This window comes from Thunnus albacares, chromosome 21 (genome assembly GCF_914725855.1).
Source record: "Thunnus albacares chromosome 21, fThuAlb1.1, whole genome shotgun sequence".
Taxonomy (NCBI): Eukaryota; Metazoa; Chordata; class Actinopteri; order Scombriformes; family Scombridae; genus Thunnus; species Thunnus albacares.
In genome coordinates, this window is record NC_058126.1 from 20,076,162 (window position 1) to 20,101,376 (window position 25,215).

Consider the following 25,215-nt stretch of genomic DNA (forward strand, 5'->3'; position numbering starts at 1 on the left):
AGATTATAGGAGGAAGAAGATATGATTGCCTTGGTTTTTCAGTAGACATTCACAGTTCAGTGCAATGAATAATATGAAGTTTGATAACACGTACAGAAGAATAAAAGCATTTATATTGAAAGATGAGCCATGTGTTACTTTGCTAAACCTTGTTGATAAAACTACAATACTGAAATGATTGAATAAACAATCCACATGTTGCTATTTTTCATCTGCTTAGGTGAAATCAAAGCGTAGTGATGTAGCATGCACGCTCCCGAGGCCAGGGGCACACTTCCTATCAGAGGGTAAGTACCCTGGCACGACACCCATCCAATGATCCGTACAGTGTGAGCATAAAAGTTTCAGGTTCTGGTTGTGCAGAAAGGCATGATTAAAACGTAGTGAGAGTTAACACAACGTAGGAGATTGTGTTAACAGACAGTGTCTGCCCAGCTTAACATGTCCAGTTAGCCAACAGTATAACAATTAACCCAGCGTTACTTTAAGGCCAAAGAGTGTTTCATACTATATTATTTTGTGAGGTAAAATTGAAATAAGCCCTGCTCATGTCTTGCAAAGCCACTGTGCAGTATTCACAGTCTTGTTTTCACATATAGAGCCCTGCATGGACAAGCACCTGAGTACATCTATGACCTCCTCCATCCCTATATCGCCAGTAGGTCACTTAGGTCTTCTGACCAGGGCTTACTGGTTGCTCCTCACTCTTGACTGAAAACAAAAGGTGATCATGCCTTTGAAGTAGTGGCTCCAACACTGTGGAAGTCTCTTCCTTTAGACATATGGTCTGCGGTCTCTGTAGAAGCCTTTAAAAAGCAACTGAAGACCCATCTTTTCAAATTGGCCTTTGTCTCACCTTAAGATGTCTAATGACTGCTCGTTTGTGTGTTTCTTTTGGGATACCCTGTTTCCTGTGTTTTGTTTATATGTTAACTTTAACTTGTGGCTTATGTTTTTGTTTGTTTGTATGTTTCATGGTCTTATTTTTAACTTCTACTCTTGTGAAGCACTTTGTGAATTTTATTTCTGTAGTTGCTGTACTAAATAAATTTATTATTATTGTTAGTATTATTATTATGTGTGGGAGTTTGTCCTCAGTGCTACTATATCAGGCTATCATTAGCGGCTCTGTCAGATTTGGAGGTCAAACCCAGCCAAAATCATTATTCAATCAGTATAGTGTTACAGTCGATATATAGTGTTACATTCACCAAACACATTGGTTAGTACTCATCCTGAAAGCCTGTCCTCTTGTTACATTTAAGTAAATAGCAGCTTTAGCCTTCTAGTCTTCACTAGCAGGTTTGTAGCCCTCAAATGCATATTTAAGAGCCCTTTATAGAGTTCTCGTCTTAATTCAAAATGAAAGCACTCCTGCACACTGTCTCGTTTACTGTTGGAATATTTATTAGTTAATGACGTTTGGGTTGGTTTCGTAAACTAATAAATATTCCAGCAGTAATGACAGACAGTGTGCAGGAGCTTTTTCAATCAGTTTTTGAAGCTAACGTTTAATTTGCTAGCAAGCTACATCTGATAAAATCTGTTTGTAACATTTAATTTCAGCCGATAAAATCAACAACGCGAACGGCAGTGAACGGAAATGAACGGCCTGCATTTGTCTACCTCTAATCAAAGACCCATTGTTTCAGAAATGACTATGAATAGCAAATCTGCCAACATCCATCATTATAAACTGCATATGTGCAGAACGGAAAGCTTGAAAGCTTGGCATATCAACAAGGGGGGCTCAGCGAGCGGTCAGTTGTTGGTACACATACACATAATGTAACTGATGACTTCAACTTCAACTTAACTTATACAACACAACCTAAATTAAAGTGGATACGTTTTACTTCCTTATTTACATGTACTACTAATTCAGTCAAAACAACATTGTTCCATCCTTAATTGCATACATACAAATAGTTACATATCACTGTCCATGTAAGAAAACCATAAGTATCTCCTCTGGGGGGAAAAATAATCATAAAAGAAGGCACAATGTTGATTATGTATTATTCTCTACTGGTGAACTTTTACCATCCACTGTTTTGATATTATTTACTTGTAATGTGTGTAATGATGTGCATTAATTACTGTGTTGATTCTCCACTAGGAATAATTATTTCATCTTCTAAAGTCTGAGCAAATTCAGATACACCTGCAGCAGAACTATAGACCTCTACAGTTCACTTTCAGTTCAGTTTACTCCATCTTCACATAAAGAAGAACAAGTAGACATAATCATCTCCCTCATGAGCTATATACCTCAACACAAACTAGAATCTGTGATTAAGAATTAAAGAGATCCCTGGTCTATCCTGTAACTGATCCTTCCGGATCCCTGTACCGCGAGTGCCAGGTCACTATCTCCCCCTACTGGAGAAACACCATTTGTACTGCAGAACACAAACAAATAATGTGCAGTAGACCATATTAGAGTAATATATATTTTCTATACTGTAGATTAGTTTATAGATTGCAATTTGCAGCTGGCACTCTGCAGAGTGTGAAGAGGTTGAACAGTGTAATTGCTAGACTATAAAATTAATTAATCAATTACTTTAAGCATGCACCAGATTTAATTCAAAGCATGCTGTGCAAGGTTTATTTGTATTCCAGTCCATACCTTTGTAACCCTTCAAGCACTGGCATAAGACGCTTACATGGGGACCAGCTGGGAGAACTGCTGCAAGGTTCTCCCACAAGCCTCTCTATGTAATAAAATAGGTGGACTGCAATTAAGTTTATTGACTACTGATTTGTGATGATTGAGTCATGATTCCTGGGAGAAAAATTAAAACTTGTAAGGATAATATGCACTATAGTACTAAATGGATGTCTCCATGGGATAAGCAGGTGCAAATTAGATAAGTGCCTTCATGGGCCCTTGAGGAAAAAAAAAAAAAGAAAAAACGCTTGTGTGTTTCCATGCAGTCATGTTGTATATTTATATGTCAATGCTCACACATGTCTCATAGACAGTGTTTTCTTCAGTTTTCTCCACCATCAAAACAGTATATTCATCACTTTAACACCAAACTTCAGAGGTTCACAGCTATGCACTTTATATACACGGGGCCACAGCATCAAATCTCTGCAGGGACCAGCCACCATCACACCCCCTCACCCTGCAGTGTGCCGATTGCATTAACTATAGCCTCCGGCCCCTTTCCATCGAATTTGCACATTTCAACACCAGACTGTGGGCTGCTCATTTATAAGACCAACAACAACCACAAGTTTAAAAAAAGCCCCTGTACGACAATGAGCTGTCATCCTCAGAGGTTAGAGGGTGATGCAGACTGATGGAAAAGTCAATAATGACCCTCCAGACCTGCGGGCGACATGCCCTGGCTCTAATGTAGACTCAAACTTTTGATCATTGAAAGCAACTACCATTACTAAGCTTTAAAGTGCAAAGAAACAAGAAACATCATGACTGAGCTCCATAAACTTTCCCCTAAAACTTCTTCCTCATACTGTATATATATATATATATATATATATATATATATATATATATATATATATATATATATATATATATATATATATGTCCCTTGAAACAAATTCAAAAAATTATTAATTCAGTGACTGAAGCTTGTAGTATAAAGCCTGGGAGAATACAGTAGCAGATAATAGGCAACTCGTAATTGACGTCACCCAGAGGCACTGGCAACACTGACCAGCAGAGGACAGTCTCATCCTGCATGGAGGAGGCCTATGGGGACATTTGAGGGTAGGGGTGTATCCAGTATGTGATGTATAATGGAACACATTCAGCATTTATTAAATAAGTAGTAATTGTAGTTTTGGAAAATGGTTGTTCACGGACGTGGATAGCCTACATTAATAATAAAGAAGCAGGATTTCTCATAATTTATGTTATCAGTCATATGCACTCATATAATTAACTCGAAACTCTAATTAAAACAGTTGCGTATCTTTCTACTATGCATGTTTCAAACCAGTGTATAGTTTCCAGTTATGCAAGGAACACTCAACACTCATGGCAGTCTTCCCATTAGATCTGAATACTTTGATACTTCGCTAATCTGGCCATTCAATTTCGATATGTCATGGATAGATGAGTTGGTCATGGGGGAATTGTTGACCTGAAGTGAGGCAAACGATCAGCTGCAGCTGCAGACCACTGCAAAGATTGAACCATAGCCAGAGTCAGAATCAACACTCCTTTGGCAGTTGCTCGGGTGTGAGTCTCCTGTAAGAGTCAATATACAGTTGCTGATTTCAGGTTAGTTAAAGGAACAGTGTGTAAGATTTAGTGTCATCTAACGGTGAGGTTGGAGATTGCAACCAACTGATAACTCCTCCCCTCCCCCTCCCCTTCCAAGCATGTAGGAGAAAACTTGCCACGAAACTTGTGAAAAACACCCTCTTTAGAGCCAGTATTTGGTTTGTCCATTCTGGGCTACTGTAGAAACGTAGCAGTCCCCCTAAACCTTACACATAGGACGTTTAATAGTACAGTCCCTTTTACACTTGCTTAAAAGCAAAGTCTTCCCCTTTCTTAGATTAATAAAATTTTTCATAATAGACACTATAATTTCAATTAACCATAACAACAAGATTAAAGATGTACATTATGTGCATATATTACTCTAGAATACAGATAGCTATAGTACCTTTGAAATTTCAAAAGCATTTCCCATTTATTAAAGCACCTCAAAGCTACACTTAACTAGTAGAAATATATCTTTTGAACTCCTCTAGGTGTACCATTTACTCAGTGGTGGCTGGTGACTCAAAAAATTAGGGAGGACAGGAGGAAAACCAACCCACAGCGTCATGTTATTTTACACTAGTTGGCTATTTCTCTCTACTTTCTTATGTTCAAGTTATGTTATGTTCTTATGTTCAAATGCAGGGCAGTGCGGAGACCTTTAGAGGGGCGGGTGCCAAAAGTCAAAAAGGGGCACATAGAACAAGATTTTAAAACACCAACCACCCACATAATTCACAGCATAACCTGTCAAATTATAGCAACCCATATTCAAACAGAAGGTAACATGGAATCTACAACAAACTATATCATTATATGCCATTCACATGGCATATAAAACAATTTGCTTTCAAAAACAAAAACTCCTGAGAGGAGAAAAAGCTGCTTCTTTAGACATTTAGCACATATTGTTTCTGAACAAAGAAGTGGTCTTTTTAGCCCTGGAGTGGTTTAAAATGTGTCATTTTACCAACAAAGTTAACTTCAGATTTATGTTCTCATCAAAAAAAACATATCACAGGATTTACAAGTGTTTCCTATGTATTTTCTTAGTATACAGAAATAAAGTACCACAAGGCTCATAATGTGATACAGGTTCAGATCAGTGCTGAATACTAGAAAGACTGAACACTAAAAACATTCACAGATCTAAAAGTGAAGATTCACATCAAAAAGTATCAGTGCATGTATCAAATACATGACTTACACACTCTTATCTATATGCAAGACATACAAAACATATCCTACAAAGCTGACATGTTACCACTGTTACCAGTACTGTGCCAGTTCATATAGCCTACACTTCCAAACTCTGCATAACCAACTGCATTATCACTTGGCAAAACTCAATATGCATGCAGGGACGTAGACAGAGTTGGTGTAGCAGGTACTAAACCCCGCCGATGTGACACGCCATGTGCATGCCTGGTTTATTTCACGGGTTAGTTCCACCATGGGTCCAGCCCAGACAGCTGGAATCTATTCTTGCCGTTAGCTTAACAGTCCTTCAGGGCTGCTACAACAAGCTAACTGTTGTGTTGGCTAATGCAAGTAGCTATCTACTGCTTGATAAAAAAAAAAGGAAACATAAATCTGAAAACAGGAAATTTGGACTCTGTTGAAAAGGCCTAAATAAAATGTAATTTTTTAGTGACATGTTTAAAAGTAGTTCACAATTTGCACATTATAATTCCCTTTCTAATATGCTACTGTATGAATCTACCACTGTAACGCATACAGTGGCAGAGAGTTGAAGATGAAATCTGGAAACTAATTGGACCAACGCAATGTCAATATTGTATTCTGGTTGTTGATTGGTTAGGGAAGACGTCCTCCGCTGGAGCGTCATTTTACATGTTTTAGCCAATAAAATGAACTACATTAAGTTGATTTAAGAGATCCCGCCTTGAGGAGGACACCACCACTGCCCCCCAAGACCACTTCACACAGACTGCCCTTTCCCCAGTGTTTCCCCTATATTCATTCAGCAGCGGTGCACCGCCGCTGCAAAATTATGAGCGCCACTGCTAAAATTTCAGGCGATCATTAATGTCAACGAGCTACTAATGATTTTCTCTCGCACACTGTGGATTTTTTAGTCATCCTCACTCTCTTCGTTCTTCAAAGGACATCTTCGTGTTTTTGCAAGAGTAGCGTTACTCCGTTAAGGAATAAGGCAGTGCGTGTGTGTGTAAATGTGCGTGTGTAGTTGCGCGAGCGCAGAGGGTGAGCAGCAGAAACATGATGTGAACGCAAGCGGCGCAGAGGAAAAGTTTAGCAGTAAGTTGTCAATCTGGCAGTAAATGTACAGTACAGACTACAGTTTGTCAGTTAATAAATGCTGCAGCTCCTCAAGACAAAGAAAATACTCATGTATCGAAGGAGGTTAGCCCCGAAGTTAGCAACAACACGTTAGCTTAACTTGACCAGGCTCACTTAAGGTGGACTGACTTTTAAGGTGGACCAGAAATTCTCATTTTAGTGTCAATGTCAGCCGCTCTTTAACAGAAAACGGAGAAATGTCATGCCCCCACATATGACAACCCCCTGCCGCTTCAAAGCTGTCAACCTAGGGGAAACACGGCTTTCCCCTCTTACCAGCCCTGCAAGTGTCGCTGCTGAAGCATTTTAATCAGAATTTCAATAATGGATTTTTTCCAAATAACTGAGAAAAAATGTTTTATAAATGATACTGAGATTTGGTAATGGTTTATACCTCTTATATATTTTGTTCTCCTATGTCTATTTCAAAGACATTGGTGTCATTTAAAAGGGTATAGTCAGAGTAAGAGTATACAGAGTCCACAGAGAGAAAGTTTCAAATCTCATGTGGATGCTGTCAGTAGGTTAGGTATTTTTAGATGGGGCTGCATAAAGAGAAGATTTTTGCATGTTTTGCATTTGTCTCTCTCACATAAAATATATCACAACCATACCGCTCTGGCATTAGCAGATGAGTCAGTTAACTGCTCATTTCTATATAGTAGACTAGTTAGTAAATAACAGACTGTACAAATACTTCACCAGCATGTACAGTCTGTCTTCTTGCTGTCTGTCACTCTGTCTCATGCTTAACGGAATTCTGTTGGTGTATATTTTCCTGAGGCCTTTAGGGTCTGGTCCAGCTTTGTATGTACGAGCCCCCTTTCACCACAAATTGAATCCCCTCAGGCAGCACAATAGCAGCATGAATACATGCTCAACTTGATTTTCATTGTCTGAATCCACTTTTCAAGGGGACAAGTGGAGAAAAACACCGCTGAGCAAGCACATGTGCGAGACTAGAGGGCAAAGCAGGCTAAAAAGAAAACCTTGCCAGGCAGGCGAAGAAAACACAAAATGCAACTTGGAGAAATTTCTCACCAAGGCTGTGCATGACAGGGGAAATAACATTTTGTCTCCTACACTAAACAGCTTCAGTCATTCATAATTCAGACATGTATTTGTGTTTATCCATATCTTAAGTCTAAATGCATCTAATATAAAACCTAAAATAAAAAAACAGTGTGTGACTCAGTAACACTTGCAGTGTACACATAATATGTTTAGACTCTAAAATGCTGTTTCACTGTAATAATCATCTTGAAATATATGGTTGGTGGCCCTGCAGTAAGTTTCAGATGTGCATAAAGATAATAAATCTGGTACAATTGTACAATACAGTACAACAGGCAATAGCACCACTTCTTTTATTCCGTACAAGTGAAAAACTGAAAAAGCAATTGCTGCCTGATGCAAAAATATTTCATCAAGCAGCAATCTTAATAAGCTGCTCTCTTCATGGATATAAAGCACTTACTGCTACAGCATTCATTATAAAACCAGCTAAAAATACAGACCTACACAATAAATCAGTAAACAAAGTTATTTTTTGAGGAGAAAATAACAACCCTCTATACACGAGCACAGGTATATAACCAACGTAGAGGGATATTGTTGGAAAGAATGTGATGTGGTGCATCCCGAGTTACATAAACACCAGCAGGCTTTCTCCCATTGCTCTCATATTTTACAAAGAGAGTCTATAAGAAACCATAAACGAAAAACTTGAAATATATGGATGTGCTAGAAAGACCTGCTTCATAAAAAGTGGTTCATGAACCACTGAGCACTGTGGCTGAAGAACACTGTTATAGAGTTCATGACACCAACCCCATGACCGCATTATTAAACTCTAATAGTCAGTTCATTAACATGAAATTTAAAGAGCACTTTTGCATGAACACCACTTCCAGTTTAAACAATTTCTTATATTCTTTCATAAACGACATACTGTAACTTAACTTCAAGCGCCCTTAAATGAATTTATATCTTTAACTTTCATATGTGTGGAGTACAGTTTGACCCTAGTAGTTCAACCTCTACATGTGTGGGATATTTTGGTGCTCAGTCCAGCCTTGGTGGGTTCATCTTCTGCTGACACAACTAAGCACTGCAGCTGAAGGCGAAGGTGCTTCATGTCATAACACTTGCTGGCATTTGGTGGAATACATTACTAGAATGGTATTTTCTTATAGGTTTCATGTTTTATGTTTTAGTGTTTTTAGCCTTTTTCACAAGTGGAATTCAGTATATGTTATTGCTTTCTTTGTTGTTCCTGTTATTTGCTCCTGCAATGGCCCTGTTTCTCCAAAGCTTTTTATCATCTTGTTCAGTTTATTATCCTTGATATCCGCCTACATTCTTGTGTTGTTCAGCTGTCTCAATCTCAGGTGGGTATCTGCTTATTCGAGCCAAGCCGGGCTCTGCCAAGTGATTTCTCCAAAGATATTTTGGCAGAAAGGAGATAGAGGGGAAAGCAGGAAAGGAAAGCAGGAGGGAGACCATGTGCAGAGTTTCTGGAGTGCCTCTGGTGATACTGTGTCCCATCTCAGAGAGGAGAGATAGAGCGAGTGAGAGTGTGAATGTGTGTGTGTGTGTGTGTGTGTGTGTGAGAGAGAGAGAGAGAGAGAGAGTGAGAGCGAGAGAGAGAGAGAGAGAAAAGGAGGCTGGGAAAAATAAGGGGTCAGTCCAGGGTTTGTCCTCGAAAGGAGAGGAACTACTTCTGCATGTATGTGAGGAATGAGTGTGTGTGAGTGTGTTTGCTCAAACTGATGTTTAAGGTCATTTTTTCAGCTTGTACACAGAGGACATAATAATAATAGTCCACCACCATGAGCCGGACCACCTTCTTTGAGGTAAGTCGAAATGTACAGCATTAAGGTTAAGTGCCATAAAATGCATTAACTGAGACTTTTAATTTCCACTTTCTGATAAAGAATTGTAAGAAAGTAAACTTTTTTCATAAGGCCTCAGCTGAGCACGAGACTCTTTTTGAGAAATATTTAGAAGAGGTAAAGCACATTAATAATTTCTTCTTCTTCTTCATTGTTTTAATGATTTTGATTCTTCAAAAATATCTCCAGAAACTTTGCAAACACTGTGGCACCTGGTTTGGAGCATCATTTACTGCAAAAAAACAGGATGATGTGTTTGGTTAAGCATGATAAACTATCACTTTAAAGTGTCACTCTGACATTAGAGTAATAATTTTGGTCAGCAGCCTTATGATGAGTTAGAGAGACACAATTATGGTTTTCTGAATTCCAAAAATACAGAAGAAGTTTAAAGTCTCAGGAGAGTTTATGAAGTCAGAGTTTCTGTGTCAGATTTAGAGTAAACAAGTCATGATTTTTCTCTTGGCTTCTAGTCTTGTCTCACAGGGCCTGATGAGCACTATTGAACAGGGTAGTAATTTGCTGTCAGCAGGCCTATGAACTTGTGCTGATTTACAACATGCTCTGGGAAGTGTGCCATGCTCTCAGTAGCTGTTACATAAAAGCTGTGAGCAAATTTAGCAAATATTTAGATGGTTCATGAGAAAGATACAAGTTTTTCAAGCCTGATGTCAAGGGGAATTTGTACTGCAAATTCTGTTACTATTATATTCACAATAAACAAAGTGAATTCTGACAAAAAACCTTAACTAACAACGTTGTACTTTAGCATTAAAGTTCATTATGAGCAAACTTCATCTGCTGATAAAAAGATTTTTTTTTGTCGTTGTTTTTAATGTACAAATGTACTACTTTAAAGGAATCACCATCATATTTGTACGGTAAATAAGCTAACACTAGCACCTGTTTAGCTTAGTTTAGCATAAAGGCTGGAAACAGCTAGCCTGGCTCTGTCGAAAGGTGGCAAAATTCCCCTACCAGCACCTCTGAAGCTCACTTATTAACAAGTTGTATCTTTGTTTACTTTGTACAAAAACTGAAGTGTAAAAACAGCAGTTATTTGCTAGCCTATTTCTTGGTCAGTTGCATTGACTTACTGCTTTACAGGTGCTGCTAGGCAGATTTTGCTACTTTCAGACAGAGCCAGGCTAGCCCCTGTTTTCCCTGTTTTTTCGCTAAGCTAAGCTAACTGGCTGATGGCTATAGCTTCATATTGAACAGACATGAAAGTGGTATTGATCTTCTCATCTAAATCTCTGTGAAAAAGTGTTTTCAGGTTTTTGAGACTTTTGAACAGGCAAAAATATATTGAGGGTTTAGCACCCTTCTTTGCACTTGAAAAAAGGTTTGAACAAAGAGTCAGGGAAAGCTGATTGAGGACTTCCTAAGAGTGTACTGAGACTGATGCTTGTGGAAAATTTAGGGCAGGCTGTCAACTGGCAGCATGCAAAGAGTCAGCTGAGTGCTTCATTGATTAGGCTACTTCCCTTGATTGAAAGAGAAATTCTGTCCAGTTTCAGTGACTGTGAAAGCAAGAGGAATAATGGCAAACGCTGGGCAGCCATATGCAGCTATTATCATGCTCAGCGTTTGAAGTAATGATCCTTCGGTTCAAGATTACCCACTACATTCATCAGCTTTCACATTAAGAGGAGCTATTATGGCTAAGAGACTTCTTCAGTTGTTATCCATTACAGTGCTTGGGTGACTAAAGGGAGATACAGTGAAAATTACAAACCAGATTACCTTTGATGTCAAACTCAAGAGTTTAAAAACACTGTGCATTCAAAGAGTGTTCATTTGAAAAACCACTTGAATTCCCCTCACATAAACCCTCACAAGCACGTACATGGCCTGTATGACCTGTGCTGTCAGCAGTGCCCCGTATCCCCATGAGGGGACAAAGGCGTCTGATAATAAGATTTACAAGGGCACAGCACAAACGAGTGCACACTGTTTCACTTCGCACAGCCCTAATGACACCCTTGATGCTCTTCGTGAACACGCAAATGCATCAGCATGTGCCCCTAGAATGCAGTTGGGAAGGTTAACAGATGGAAAGCAAAACAAACCATCTCCCAGGATGCCTTTTACTGAGCCGTCAGCATGTCCCGTGCTCAGATCCTGTACTGCATGAACACGCACTGAAAAAACACTGACAAGATTAAATAGTAAGATTTTATATCAGGAATTGTAAAGTTTATTTCAGGGTATTTTTAGCTAAAATCTCACTACAATAGCAGATTTTGATGGTTTCAGGAAATTCAGGTAATATTGCCTTCAGGCGAATGTCATTAAGACATTTGTTTGACCAAAAGAAGACAATTAACTCTTTTTTTGTTCAATTACAATCTCTTAACAAAGGTTCCACTGCCAAAGAGAGAAATACTGACTTTAGGAAGATAAGATAATTTGACGTAAATACCATCAGGCTAAAAAGTCTGGAAAAAAGATTAAATGACTTACCAACCTTGTGTTTTTTGCAGTACAAACAGCAGATGGTATATGTGTAGAGTTCTCTCTCTCTCTCTCTCATTCTCATTCTCTCTTTCTCGACTGTGCACTCAGCAAATCTTTAGGTATCCATTAGCAGGTTATTACACTGTCCAGTAAGGGAACCAATTTAGCTGGGACAGCTCTGCTGAGCAGCACAGTTTCAGGGCAAATTGTGGGCCGCCACCCACCATCCTCCTCGCATATGCTGTACATCACTACTGACATGGTCTAATTAAGATGAAAAAGACGTGCGCAAGAGACCAGCAGGACAACACGCTCGCTTTTTTTCTCCCAGCCTCATTATTCAGATTGAGAGTAACTGTACTCGATCAGGAAAACTGGACACACTTGGAGTGTCGGCTGTGTTTTATTTTCATTGGTATATTTCTGGTTGGATCAAAAAAACTAATCGTATTTCTCTGAGGATTATTTTGGCGGACAAGGTTGTCATGCAGGCATCAATTTTCTTTCCAGTTGTCCATATTTTATTCAAAGGGGCTGCGATTCTATTTTATGTCTTTAAAATTGAGACCACATTTCCTATAAGCCTCTTGCTTGCTCTTGCAACAGGGATAAGAACCAGAAAAGAAGTATTTAAACACTATTAGACAGTTTATGCTTTTTCAACTTTACAGCCTTTAACATTCTTCCAGTCACGTGATAATGGATTAGGTCAACCTTTAAAACTTATTCTTAGATTGATGCAAGAGTAGGTCCGGCTTTTACTGCCTGTGGTTTGCACAGTAGTAGCCACCATCAAATTTACCACATCCTGAATTTGCAGTGAATACGAGGCATGAATTAACTGCAGTCTTGGAAAAATGTGTAAAATTCACTAGCTGAGTTTTGTGTATCATTTTTGGCAAACACACATACTGTACATCTTATGTTTTCTGCAGGTGGAGATTCTGGATGCCAAGACAAGGGAGCAGCTTTGTTTTTTAGATAAGGTATATGCCCACATATTGTTAGTGGTTTAAATGAATCCTTTGTGCCAAAAAGAGAGCAATACAAGACTATTTAACACATGAAACACTGTCAACCTGTCAACTGTCACTGATAATACATCAAGGTTTCATATTTCCATTCAGGTGGACCCTTATTCAACTATAGGAGACATCAAGAATCTTTTTCACAAATCATGTGAGTATTATTACAATGTGCAATGGTTTTGTGTTGGCCTTTATTTTTTTATCATGATCTCTGATAGCAAAATAAAAATGTATAACATTCTTGTATAAAACTGCAGGTTCATTGAATTTAGCTGTAATAATATATTTTTGTGCTGTTATTTTTCTTTTATTGCACTTTGACTGTGAAATAAAATTCAAAGTTATATGGTTCTCAGATAGAAATGATGATTAATACACTAATAAGTGAATAATCTCACAGTGCATCATATTGCATCCCTTCCTCAGAGAGATGTGAAATGTTACCAAATGTTTCCCAAGCCTGAGGCTGTCAGCATCTATCAGAGCAGCAGAGCTCAACGTTATTCCATTGTGATCAATTATTATTGGGCCTGAGGCCAAAATCTGTGCAATGCCATCTCTGCCCAACCCTGTGTATGTGTGTGTGTGTGTGTGTGTGTGTGTGTGTGTGTGTGTGTGTGTGTGTGTGTGTGTTTGATCTGCTCAGATCCTCACTGGTATCCAGCAAGGCAGGCACTGAAGCTCGATCCCAGTAAGTAGTCATGTTGTGATTATTAACATTATGAGTATGTGTTAGTGTTTCATAAACAACAGTGAAGCTGTGTTAGGAAATGTGGTTTCTGTGGGTGGTAACTGTTTATTGTTTAAAATGTGGACTTCATTACCCACAAATTACTATGAGGTAATGTCTGTAAACTACAGACTGTGTTCTTATGTTCACCAACTATCCCAGCTGTCTCATCTACTGGAAATGTGATGCTGTTCTGTGCTGCAGTCTCATAATGTGATTTGGCTAAGTAGGGATGCATATTTAGCATCATAATTCCAAGAGCTTGTCTATATTCTATGGTGTTAAAATTCATCTATTGAGAAATATCCATCCAGGCACTTTTGTTTTGTCATCTGGTGCAATTTGTGATGTGACTTTGATGTTGAGACACGTCCAGTTTCCAACTATCAAATTTATGCTGGTGCTGGTGGCCCGGGAACTGCTTGAAGGAGGAGGACTGCACAAAGATCTGCTCATTTCATCAACCTCTTCTTTATTCAAAAAGCATTTTTTTCCACATCTTATACATTTTCAAGTTAAATAATTACAGCTCAACTTAGCTTGTAAGGAAACATCTCAAGTCTAGCTCTCCATTCAGTCCATGTGGCGATAGTGTGTTTAATTTATGTATTCAAGGAGTTTCACAATTTAAAAGCAATAGATCCAGATTGCCACCTCACCTATTGCAATCACTTTTGAAGCGTAGACTAGAAATTGTGTGGCTGTGTTCTAGAAAATGTTTTGCTACAGGAAAATTTAGATCATGTCTTCTAATAGGGCTTTTGTGTACTCAAATCAGAATTTTCAATTGTCTCTTCGTCTTCCCCACACACATCAAGCTACATGGGCATTTCAGCAACAACCCCACTGGTGGCACAAGTAATGCATCCCTTTACATTAAAGGTCTGTCCTGAACGGGGATGCCTGAACTCTTTAGTGCAGGTTGTGTTATTGCAATGAGTGCATGAATAACAAGGAGAATTCAGGTTTTCATGGACTTTGGGATGGCTTCTCAAATCAGAAGGGACTAGAATGTCTTCAAAACTCTTGTCTCTCTTGTATGCAGTCCAGCTTAGTTCACCAGTGCAGCATCTCAAACAGTCCATGTCCATAATGTGAAGTATATCATTTAAAGGTGCAGTGTGTAGGATTTAGTGGCATCTAGTGGTGAGGTTGCAGATTGCAACCAACTGAATACCCCTTCCTCTCCCCTTCCACTTCCAAGCATGTAGGGAACCTACAGTGGGCGCAACACTCAGGAAAAACGCATAAGACCATCTCTAGAGCCAGTATTTGGTTTGTCTGTTCTGGGCTACTGTAGAAACATGGCAGTGCAACATGGTGGACCCACTCCCTATGTAGATATAAAGGGCTCATTCTAAGTTAACAAAAACACAACGATTCTTAGTTTCAGGTGACTATACACTAATTAAAACATACTTATGAATATTATATTTCATTTCTGCTAAGTCTGTTCTGCTAGATGCCACTAAATTCTACACACTGCACCTTTAAAAGATATGCATGTTGAGCAAAGCTACTGAAATAACTGAAAAATGAGGCAGGTGCATTTAGAGTGCAGTTAACTCAGGCTTATTGTTTTCACAGGGCTTATACTGAAACCTATTATGTCTGCTTATACCTGATATATTATATCTGCTAGGCAGTTATACATTACTTCATGCACCTGCAGCCTTGTGGCATTTGTGTCAGGTGGAACATGGAACTGAGTGCTGAGGCACTTAATCTCAAAGGCTTCTCCTTGATCCACTGTAGCTTGGATTGAACCTCTCTGCCAAATGAATAAATGTAAATGAAAATGCATTTTGTAAAACCTAGATGTAATAAATGGGGGAATGAAATGGGGGATTTTGAAATAAAATCACAGCCATTACACAGTGCGATCCAGAATGTTAAATAACATTTGCAATAACCTTCCCTCTGGAGGTGAATGAAAGACATAAAGAGTCTGCCACATCTTTACAAAGCCACCATCACCATGGAAACCCTTTTCTTTTTTTGTCTTTTTGTCTCTTTCTTTCTTTTCACCATAAAAGCTAGATTGTCTAATGTGCACTATTTTTCCATTCATTTTAGCAAAAAAAAACAAACAAACAGCAAAAACAGCAAAGGCAAATACAGCACATACAGTATAAAGTATTATAGTATTATGATGTTGTTGATGAAGCTGTTTTGAATGGACTGCGGACTGTCTGGTTACTAAAAAGCACAAATTAGAGATTTGGTTAAAAGCCATCTGGGCCAGTTCCCCTTGAGGTTATTCTAAAAATGTCATCCAATTAGTACAGCATATTATCTGTGGCTGTGCCCCCATGAGTTTTCAGGTAGGGAGAACGTGTGTGGAAAGACTGATCAGACATGCATCAGAAGTGCCACAAAGCGTCTTTACAATGCTTGCATAGGTTACTCATAATCATATGACTATTATTGCCAACTGACTTCCTCCAACTCAATGAAGAAAAATCAGAAATAATTTTATTCGGGTCATTAGACACATCATATTTCAGTGACATGTCTTAACCTAGCGCTTTCTGTTAAGCCTAATGCTAGAAATTTAGGAGTCATCTTTGATTCCAATTTAACTTTCAATCATCATGTTAATAAGGTAGTTCAGTCCTGTTTTTATCTACTGCGAATGGTTTCAAAAATCAGATCAGTTCTATCATTCTCTGACTTGGAGAAAGTTATTCATACATTACTTTCTCAAGAATTGATTATTGTAATTCACTCTTTACCTGCCTGAACAGTAAAGTGCACTCACGCCTTCAAGTTATACACAATGCTGCAGCCAGATTGTTAACTGGATCAAACAAAAGAGATCACATGACCCCCATTTTAGCCTCTTTGCATTGGCTTTCAGTTAATATCAGGATTGATTTTACAGTTTTACTCATTACTTTTAAAGCACTACATGGTCTAGCTTACATCTGTCAACTTTTGTGCCCTTTCACGCAACCTCAGATCTCACAGCAAAACTTTGCTAACAGTACCCTGACCCAGACTTAAGAATGAAGGGCCCCGAAACCCTGCAGCAGTCTTCCTGTTGAAATTCATCTTGGAACCTCAAAATGTTGTTTCTCAGTTCTAGGAAGCGTGCTTATTCAGTAACATGATGTTTCCAGAGGATAGAAGAATTATTTTACACTACAATTTGAGATTAAGTTAAATTTGCACATATAAAATATTTTTTTCCTTCTTTTTCAGAGGGGAAATCACTCAGAGACAATGAAATCTTACAGAGTCTACCTGTCGGGACCACTGCCACCATGTATTTCAGAGATCTTGGTCCACAGTTAGGTTGGACTATGGTAAGAAGGAGGGCACAATCAGAGATTAGTGATGTGCAAATACTGTCATATATTCAAGGCAGCTGAAAAAAATTGTGTCTGGAACATGAAATTAATGTAAACTGATGTAATTTTAGTACATAATTAGTACTTAATGTTGGGATATCTGGCTGAACCCTTGTTTGGGATGGAAAGCAAAGGATCCAAAATTAGTTTAAAAATATTTCCCTTTTTTGCTTTTTACGTTTACTTATAACTATACTGTATACATTTTTTCCTGTGTAGTTTGCATATCACCTTTTTACATTGTTTTTGTTTTTTTTGTTTTGTTTTTTTAAACAGAGCAATAGATGAGGTGTTACAGGTTGTTTTTTTTTCTTTTGTTTGCAGGTGTTTCTGGCAGAGTACATTGGGCCTCTTCTTACCTACCTCCTGTTTTATTTCCGGGTTCCGTACATTTATTCACACATATATGCCTTTACCTCCAGTCCCCATCCTGTTGTAACGTAAGTGGGAAAAAGAAACCTCAACAACAGCACAGGCTGTGGCTTTAAACCTACATTCAGACTTGTTATAATACATTTACTGCCATGAGTTTGATTAATTTTCTCCAAAAGTAACCAAGTTTAAAGTCTGCCTTTGTGAAGTGTGAAGTTAACATTCAGTGTAAGTCTGAAATCAGTGTTGATCTGGTCATTGGTTATATATTATAGTGTCACACAGGATAGCTGGGCCCAGCAGTAGGTGGACATTAAATGGTCATTCCCCTCCACCAAATAAATTACATAAAGTTAAAATGCTATGTCGTAAAATTAATACATGGAAGGTACCATATTCACAGTAAATTTCACTTTCTTTGCTGCTTTGGCCCACAGGAATCATTAAAGTTTCATCTTTTCTCATCTCAAATTTACAATCTGCTACAAAAATAGTGCAATGAAGTTCATACTGGAACAAGAGCATATTCAACTCAGTCATTTCTTTATATGTATTTGTACTTGTAACCTCATCCCTGCTCTCCTCTCTGTCTCTCAGACTAGCCTGTGCCTGTCACACCTTCCACTACATGAAAAGGTTGATAGAGACTATCTTTGTGCATCGTTTCGCCCACGGGACCATGCCTCTCAGGACAATAGTCAGGGTGAGAATATGACTGCCCTTGAAAAGAAGAGCCTCTGAATATACTCACCTCTTTTAAAATATGTCTTCTTTTCATTGTCCCATGCCAGCTGCTGTGGTTCTGAATTTCACCTAAGAACTGGGAAAAGATTTCTAATACAGACAGTTTCCAGAACAGTGTCTAGATGAGGAGAAGCAGCTATTCTATTGCATGTATTTAAGTAGTTTAATAATATACATTCCATCAGTAAATGTTACAGTAAATGTTAAAAGGACAATCAGACCTTGAACACCTTTCCTTGCATGTTCTGCCTCCCTAATTACAGAGTAATTTAATATCCAGACAAATGTTAGGTTTATTATACCATCAGTGATGAGACAGCTGTCCTATAAGGTACTGATGAACCTCCAGAGTTCACAGTTATGAGCACCACTTTGAAGTAAAAAATCAATTTATTTATTTTTTTATATTTTAATCAACAGGATTATTGTACAAAACGTAATGAACAGTTTTGTTTTGTTTTTATTTTCACATATTCATATATCTTTATTGTTTTTGTCCCCTCTCAGAATTGTGCCTATTATTGGAGTTTCTCAGCTTGGTTGGCCTACTACATCAACCACCCTCTTTATACACCTCCATGTAAGTACACACACCACACACACACATACACACAATCTCATTTCTCTCTATTTCCTGTAGCTTATCAAGGCTAGACTATCTCTCTTCACAGCATATGGAGAACTGCAAGTGAACTATGCATTAGTCTTGTTTGTGGTACGTATACTGATATATACTCAGGTCTGATATTAATTCAGTGTACATACAGTATTGCATATGACAGGGTGTGTATCTGCTCTAGATATGTGAACTGGGCAACTTCTCCATTCACTTGACTCTGAATAATCTCAGAGGAGAAGGTGAGTTGTTGAGCTTTATTATGTTTACTTCCAGAATATAGCACAACATATATTTGTTTAAACATAGAAGAAGCTAAAGGAGGACTACACTAAGTTTTGACTGAGATTGTCCACAGTTCATATGCTCTAAGTCGATCATTTGGTGCTCCATAATACCACTGTGATCCAAATTGAAAGCATGCATGTCATATTTTCATCACCACAAGAAATACTAAATGTTATATCACCTAAATAAACTACTTTTTCTACCGTTCTTACCACTGTTCCTCAGGATCCAGGGGCAGAAAGTTCCCTATGCCAACTAAGAACCCCTTCACATGGCTATTTTTATTTGTATCCTGTCCAAATTACACATATGAGGTAATACAGAATATTTATACTAATTCATCACGGCAATAAATATCGCCCATGCTTGTATGTTTACCTCTTTGTCCTCCTGCATATTTGACACATACTGTAGGTTGGAGCTTGGGTGAGCTTTTCCATCATGACACAGTGTCTGCCAGGTGTGCACATTATCTTTTCTTCACATGAATCCACTTAGTGTATCAGTAATTTTCTACCAAAATCTGTATGGTCCAATGTTTGTACGTTTTGTCTTCCAGTGGCCTTGTACACATTATTGGGGTTCATTCAGATGACCATCTGGGCCAAAGGGAAGCACAGAACCTACAGCAGGGAGTTCAAGGACTATCCCAGCCTCCGGATGGCTATAATACCGTTGATTCTCTGATTGCTGTTGAAACATGGACTATTGCAGCATATACAGGTGTATATTCACCCCAGATGAGTGTTTTTCACAACAAAGAGGTTTTCAGCACTATGCAAGGTTCCTTACTATCGATGAATGGATGGAAAGGGGTGGAAATGGAAGCAATAATTTCATGGCAATATACTGTAGCACTTAAAAAAATGCTGGGAACATTTTAATAGTCTTTTAAGTTTCAACACTGGGTTTAAGTTTCTTCCTTGGAGTTTGATTTGGCTTTTTTATATGAACTTATTAATAATATTATAAATCTTCATTGCTGTCATATTCACATTGGTTATACATAATCATTGGATTTATTGGTATTTGGCTCCTTCAGGATGGCATGTCAGCATTTTAGCAACACTTATTTAAACCAGTGAGAAGTGGTCAATGCAAATTGGCTTATTAGTTGTGTTACTTCCTTTGATGATTAATGCTTCTAGCACTAATTAAGTTTTCAGGTTAAGTGAAAGGAATAAAACATACTCATCATAATTAAGTGCCTGTGGAAGCAAACCAACAAGCTCAAATTTAAAATGTCATGGCATCCATTTAAGAGTGCAACATCACTTTTATGTAAGCTCTCAGGATGAATGCTGATCAAAGCAGACATTTAATTATACTAATACAAAGGTTCTCCACTGTATATCTTAGATTGTTTTCTTCAAAGAAGAGGAAAGAATACTGTAGAAATGTGACTTCTGGCATTAACATGCAGAGGGCTACTGCAGTGGTTCTCTAACCTTTACTGTCTAATCTCAGGTTTTGTTAAAACTGTTTTCTATAAAAGTGAATGTAAGTAATCTCAAGTCAGACAATGTGTCTTAAGGAAAAGTGTAACTTTATTTGACATGATGCTCCTCTCAGAAACATCACTTTTATGACATTTTGTCATCTTCCTCTAATGACACCAGGTGGTGGTGGAATACAGTACAGACAGTTTAACAAAGTCGCACACATGATGAAGCGCAAAGGTCGAACACATTAGTTGCAAAAAAAATTTTTTACATTGTATCGAAATGAATTTCATAGCAGCAAGAGGATTTTGTAACAATTATTAACTGTATTGCACTGGCGGATTTTTTTTTTTTTTTGCAGATTGCCAACATCTTGGTAAAAAATGTGATGCTTCAATTACTGCTGCATCAATAAAGTGCTAAAACTATGCTTGTCAGAGTGCTTATTTCTCATATCTAAAGAAGGCAAAAAAAAAGATAAGCTTACTTGGCATCTGAAGCAAATGCACAGGACCAATGCTTTCTTCATCAAACTCTCATTACAAGCTGATATTGTACTTCTTCAACATTTCATCACCCAAAGTCATGGTCCTTGTCATGAATCTAAAGCTGTTTCATTTAGCTTGCAAGGCCTAGAAGGTGAGCAGAACATGGAGCATATAGCAGGCACATACTGTAAATGCTACACTCTTTCCAAATTCAAAGCCCACTAACCCTGTTTACCAGAAAAGCAATGTTGAACATGTGTAGTACTGCCACATGTCAAATCATCAGTCAAACAGGACATACATAATGTTCCATTTAAGGGGCTGCCTCATTCACAGACTGCATTTCAAGGCCTGATCCAACACAATACATCAAGAAGGGCTGCCCCATTCTAAAGGCTCCTCCACATGTGGATGACAAATGTAGACTTGTATCCCAAAATTGACCATATACCAGTCACTTGTCTCTTGTGATGACACTATAGTGAAACATCTGTAGATTATCACACTTGTAGAGGAGGCTCTGGTTCTGCCTACAAGCATTCAGCCCGAATTCTACAAACATGGCAGCCCCTGAAATGAAAACTGTTGACTGTCTTCCAATTGAGGTTCTTAAGTAAAGTTCACTTCCCCAAACTTTTGATGGATGTGGTATCAATATACCGCTGCGCCCCAGCAGCTTTTGGATGCAACACAATAGTGTCATCTTCTCTTGACTGCTGCTTGGCGAAATTCACAAACACCTAAAAGGACACAGAAACATCAAAATGAACAACATAGGAAGGTTTTTTTTAGAGCATCAGGTGGACATAAGACATATAATGAAGAAAGAATAACAGAATTAAATATTAGTCAAATGGTGAAGCAAAAAGCATTGCTGTAATATATTTTAAAAAATGAATTATTCACATGTAGACTAATTTGACTGAGCCAAGTTAAAATCTGAAAGGAAACGTGCACTCAATATTCCCCACTGTATAATCCATTATGCTGTTTTTCTATGCTCATTTACCTGGTCAAGAGTGGTCTGTGAAACAGAGTAGTCCTCTATGTTGAGCTTGTCTTTGTTAGCTAGGACCATTTGAAAGATCCTAGCCAGGGAGGAGGAGGAGATCTTGTACTGTAAGGTGTTGTAGTGTTTCTCCCTCTGAATGCAGCCAGGGAAGGTGCTCTCCATGAAAGCTTCGGCAAGGTTCAGGTCTGGGGCACAACCAGGCTTAGCTGCCCTGATCTTCATGGTCACCACGTAGCCATCACCAAATCTACATTCACACCAAAGTAAGGTAGATAAAGTAAAATCAAAGATTAGCAAATCCATAGAACGCTAAATGGATTTTTAATTCTTTGTTGCAAGGATTTTTGGTGTAAAAGACAACATTTTGTAATTTGATCAGCAATACTTGATAAAGCAAAATGACCAACTTGTATTTGAGATGCTGAATGGTTCCCAAACACTTGAAGGATCCGTTAACCATAATGGCTAAGCGGGTACACAGAGCCTCACATTCCTCCATACTGTGAAAAGAGACACACAATCGTCTAAATTAAATCCTGTGCTTATAAATATGCATGAATGCACACATAAACACACACACACACACCTGATAGCTTACCTGTGTGAGGTGAGGACAACAGCTCGCTTGTCCTGAATAACACTCATGATGGAGTTCCAGAGGAAGCGTCTGGAGAGAGGGTCCATGCCTGTAGTAGGTTCATCCTGTAGAGTAACAACAAACACAGACACATCTAGCATCTCGTATTTCAACTAACCATGCTTATTCAACTGCGATCCTCATCCTAAACCTCTAATCCAAACCCAGTACTGTTAATAATGTTAGCCTCACCAGCAGCACCAGAGCAGGGCAGCCTATCATGGCGATGGCTGTGGAGAGTTTCCTCTTGTTACCTCCACTGTAGGTCCCAGCACTTTGTCCTGCATACTCTGACAGACCCAGCTTCTGGATGGCCCACTCTGCAACCTGTGCGAGAAGAGGATAAGTGCCGTGTGTTAGAATTCAGTCAAACTTTAGTAAAATGAAGCTGCATACTTGATATAGGAACAAACATTGGCAGATTTGTAGATCATAAAGGTATGTACACTTGTTTAATTCTTTGACCAGAGGCATTAAATAGGTCAAAGTTTATATCTCTCACATGTATCATTTTTATTATTTTACAGTACTGCATGCTATTGCCAGATCCGGTTTTTGATCACTGTATCTGTTTCCTGGCATGGCAAAAGCTCCATCTCACCCTGCTGATCTCAGCCTCTGGGACTCCGCGGAGGCGGGCGTAGAGGTGTAGGTGTTCTCTGCCTGTCAGCAGCTCATCTATGGCGTCAAACTGTGGGCAGTATCCCATGTTCTGGTGGACGTCCAGGATGTTGGTCAAAATGCTGTGAGGAGAACAAAGTTGAAACAAACCGAACCATGAGGAAGAGTTCCTTCTGATATGGTCTCAAATAGTTGATTCTCAGTAAGATAATTATTCAATACAGTTTGTTCATCAAGTATTTATTAAAGAACTAATTCAGATTACTCTCTGTTGGCAAGAAAATGATAACATGGATTGAGAAAGCAATTTCCATTGTGATCCTGTGTCCCATAGAGACTGTTAGTATATCTGTAGTTTAAATCACAGAGATCCTAATACCAGAGATTCTTTTTCACCTATAATAAGATTTAAGGGAAAACACTTGATGCTTCGTGTGTAAATGAAGAATTCAGATTCTTCAGACCTTCAAGTTTCATACTGGTTACTTCCTCTTTGTATGACTTTATATTACAAACCTGTGACCAGTAACTGAGGCTTCTCCTGAGGTGACATCAATGTCCCCAGTCAACATCTTAAATGTGGTGGTTTTCCCTGCTCCATTTACACCCAGGAGACCAAAGCACTGCCGAGGATCAAGAGAAAAATAAGGTACATAAGCTATAAAGTGATCCGCATGTTTCCTTTTGTGGTGTAAATCATATACGTTTAACCATACGAACCTCTCCAGGTGATACTCCAATGCAGATTCGGTTCACAGCAGGGATCATCGTTCCTGTGTACGTCTGGCAAAGAAAAGATGAGAACAAATCAAGTAGAAAGATGGAATACCGGTATAAAGGAAATAATGAGAGAGACAGAGAGAGGTGCAACTATGAAGACATGGAAACAAAGTATCAAATCTGTCAAATACCAATCAGCATTTTAATTATTATTACAAATAAAAGTAAAAGTACATTATGAGCTGCACTATGACAGATGGAGTATGATATTCAGATTTTGAATTTTGTTTTTAAACATTAATTTCAGCATTTTTTCCATTGTCCATACTTGATGATGTTTTGAAAAGATAAACATCTCACCTTGGACAGGTCTCGTATACATAAAATGTCATTTGTTTTTCCACTTTTGCAGATTCGCTCTCTTTCCTCGGCTACATCCATATCCTCGTCTAAAATAGGAGGCTTTGGGCAATCTGATATCCTGCCAATGGAATACCAGGCAATGAGCTAGACAGCAAATCAACTTTGAATCAATCTATGCAAGAGTCAGATCATATTATCAGACACGTCGCCTTTTCTTGAACAAATCCTTACTGGAACAAATCTGGCATTCTAATTCAAGCTCTAGTATGCTTACCAGTGATCCAGGAAGAAGCGATACTGGAGGAGAATGTTAAGGATGAAATAGACAAATCCCTCAACAGCCATGCAGAATAGGTTCTTCCCAATAAAGTTCCAGTGATAGGGGTCTGGGCTGTAGTCCTCACCTGAGGAATAACAATGAGTCAGTGACACTGTTTTATATGCGCCATTAGAAAGTCTTAAAACTGCAAGCAAATAATGATATTTTTTGTTTGTTTGTTTTTTTCTTCGTTTATTCCTTCATTTCTGAGCAGAGTTCCTACAGCCTATTTCATATGGAAGACATAGTATCCTGGTCAGTGAGTTGAGGTAATTTGAAAACACAGAAAAGATAAATAGATGTAAAAAAAAAAAAAAGAAAAGAAAACATGACAAAATAACTCTAGTGATTATAATTAAGTAATATTTCATATTTCTATTTATTATTCTATTTCTACCTCTCTAATAAATTCTTGCACATCACTACTGGAGAATTTGTTGTAGAGCATTTGGTGCACATGTGGTTAGAAGGTTGTGTTACTTCAGGGCAACTTCGGGCCTTAATGGCAAGTGTAAGGTATCACGTTTCTAACGCACGCAATGACCCAACATTCGTTC

General features: G+C 38.4%; 2 protein-coding genes across 2 annotated transcripts in view; one reads left to right on the forward strand and one right to left on the reverse strand.

Annotated features, from left to right (window-relative positions):
* Positions 1-6,670: 6,670 nt before the first annotated feature.
* On the forward strand, positions 6,671-20,928 carry tecrl2a (trans-2,3-enoyl-CoA reductase-like 2a). Its single transcript, XM_044339721.1, has 13 exons — positions 6,671-9,426; positions 12,861-12,911; positions 13,053-13,104; positions 13,600-13,644; positions 16,888-16,991; positions 17,361-17,476; positions 18,006-18,111; positions 18,660-18,732; positions 18,824-18,867; positions 18,953-19,010; positions 19,282-19,370; positions 19,471-19,516; positions 19,616-20,928. The coding sequence occupies exons 1-13, from the start codon at positions 9,403-9,405 to the stop codon at positions 19,741-19,743; spliced, it is 936 nt and encodes a 311-aa protein (XP_044195656.1). The 5' UTR covers positions 6,671-9,402; the 3' UTR covers positions 19,744-20,928.
* abca4a (ATP-binding cassette, sub-family A (ABC1), member 4a) overlaps positions 20,586-25,215 on the reverse strand; it is a 34,119-nt gene continuing 29,489 nt past the window's right edge. Inside the window, exons 42-51 of the mRNA XM_044339720.1 lie at positions 24,614-24,743; positions 24,337-24,457; positions 23,977-24,039; positions 23,773-23,879; positions 23,237-23,378; positions 22,828-22,962; positions 22,597-22,700; positions 22,406-22,498; positions 21,996-22,245; positions 20,586-21,726 (exon numbers count right to left, since the gene is read on the reverse strand). Of these exons, the coding sequence (XP_044195655.1) occupies positions 21,607-21,726; positions 21,996-22,245; positions 22,406-22,498; positions 22,597-22,700; positions 22,828-22,962; positions 23,237-23,378; positions 23,773-23,879; positions 23,977-24,039; positions 24,337-24,457; positions 24,614-24,743 (1,265 nt within the window). The 3' untranslated portion in view covers positions 20,586-21,606. The remainder of the gene's footprint in view (positions 21,727-21,995; positions 22,246-22,405; positions 22,499-22,596; positions 22,701-22,827; positions 22,963-23,236; positions 23,379-23,772; positions 23,880-23,976; positions 24,040-24,336; positions 24,458-24,613; positions 24,744-25,215) is intronic.

Coding starts and splice junctions, on each gene's coding strand:
- tecrl2a (XM_044339721.1), top strand. CDS start 9,403: ATGAGCCGGACCACCTTCTTTGAG. Junction 17,477..18,005: donor AGTCCCCATCCTGTTGTAAC/GTAAGTGGGAAA, acceptor TCTGTCTCTCAG/ACTAGCCTGTGCCTGTCACA. Junction 18,868..18,952: donor ATGCATTAGTCTTGTTTGTG/GTACGTATACTG, acceptor TATCTGCTCTAG/ATATGTGAACTGGGCAACTT.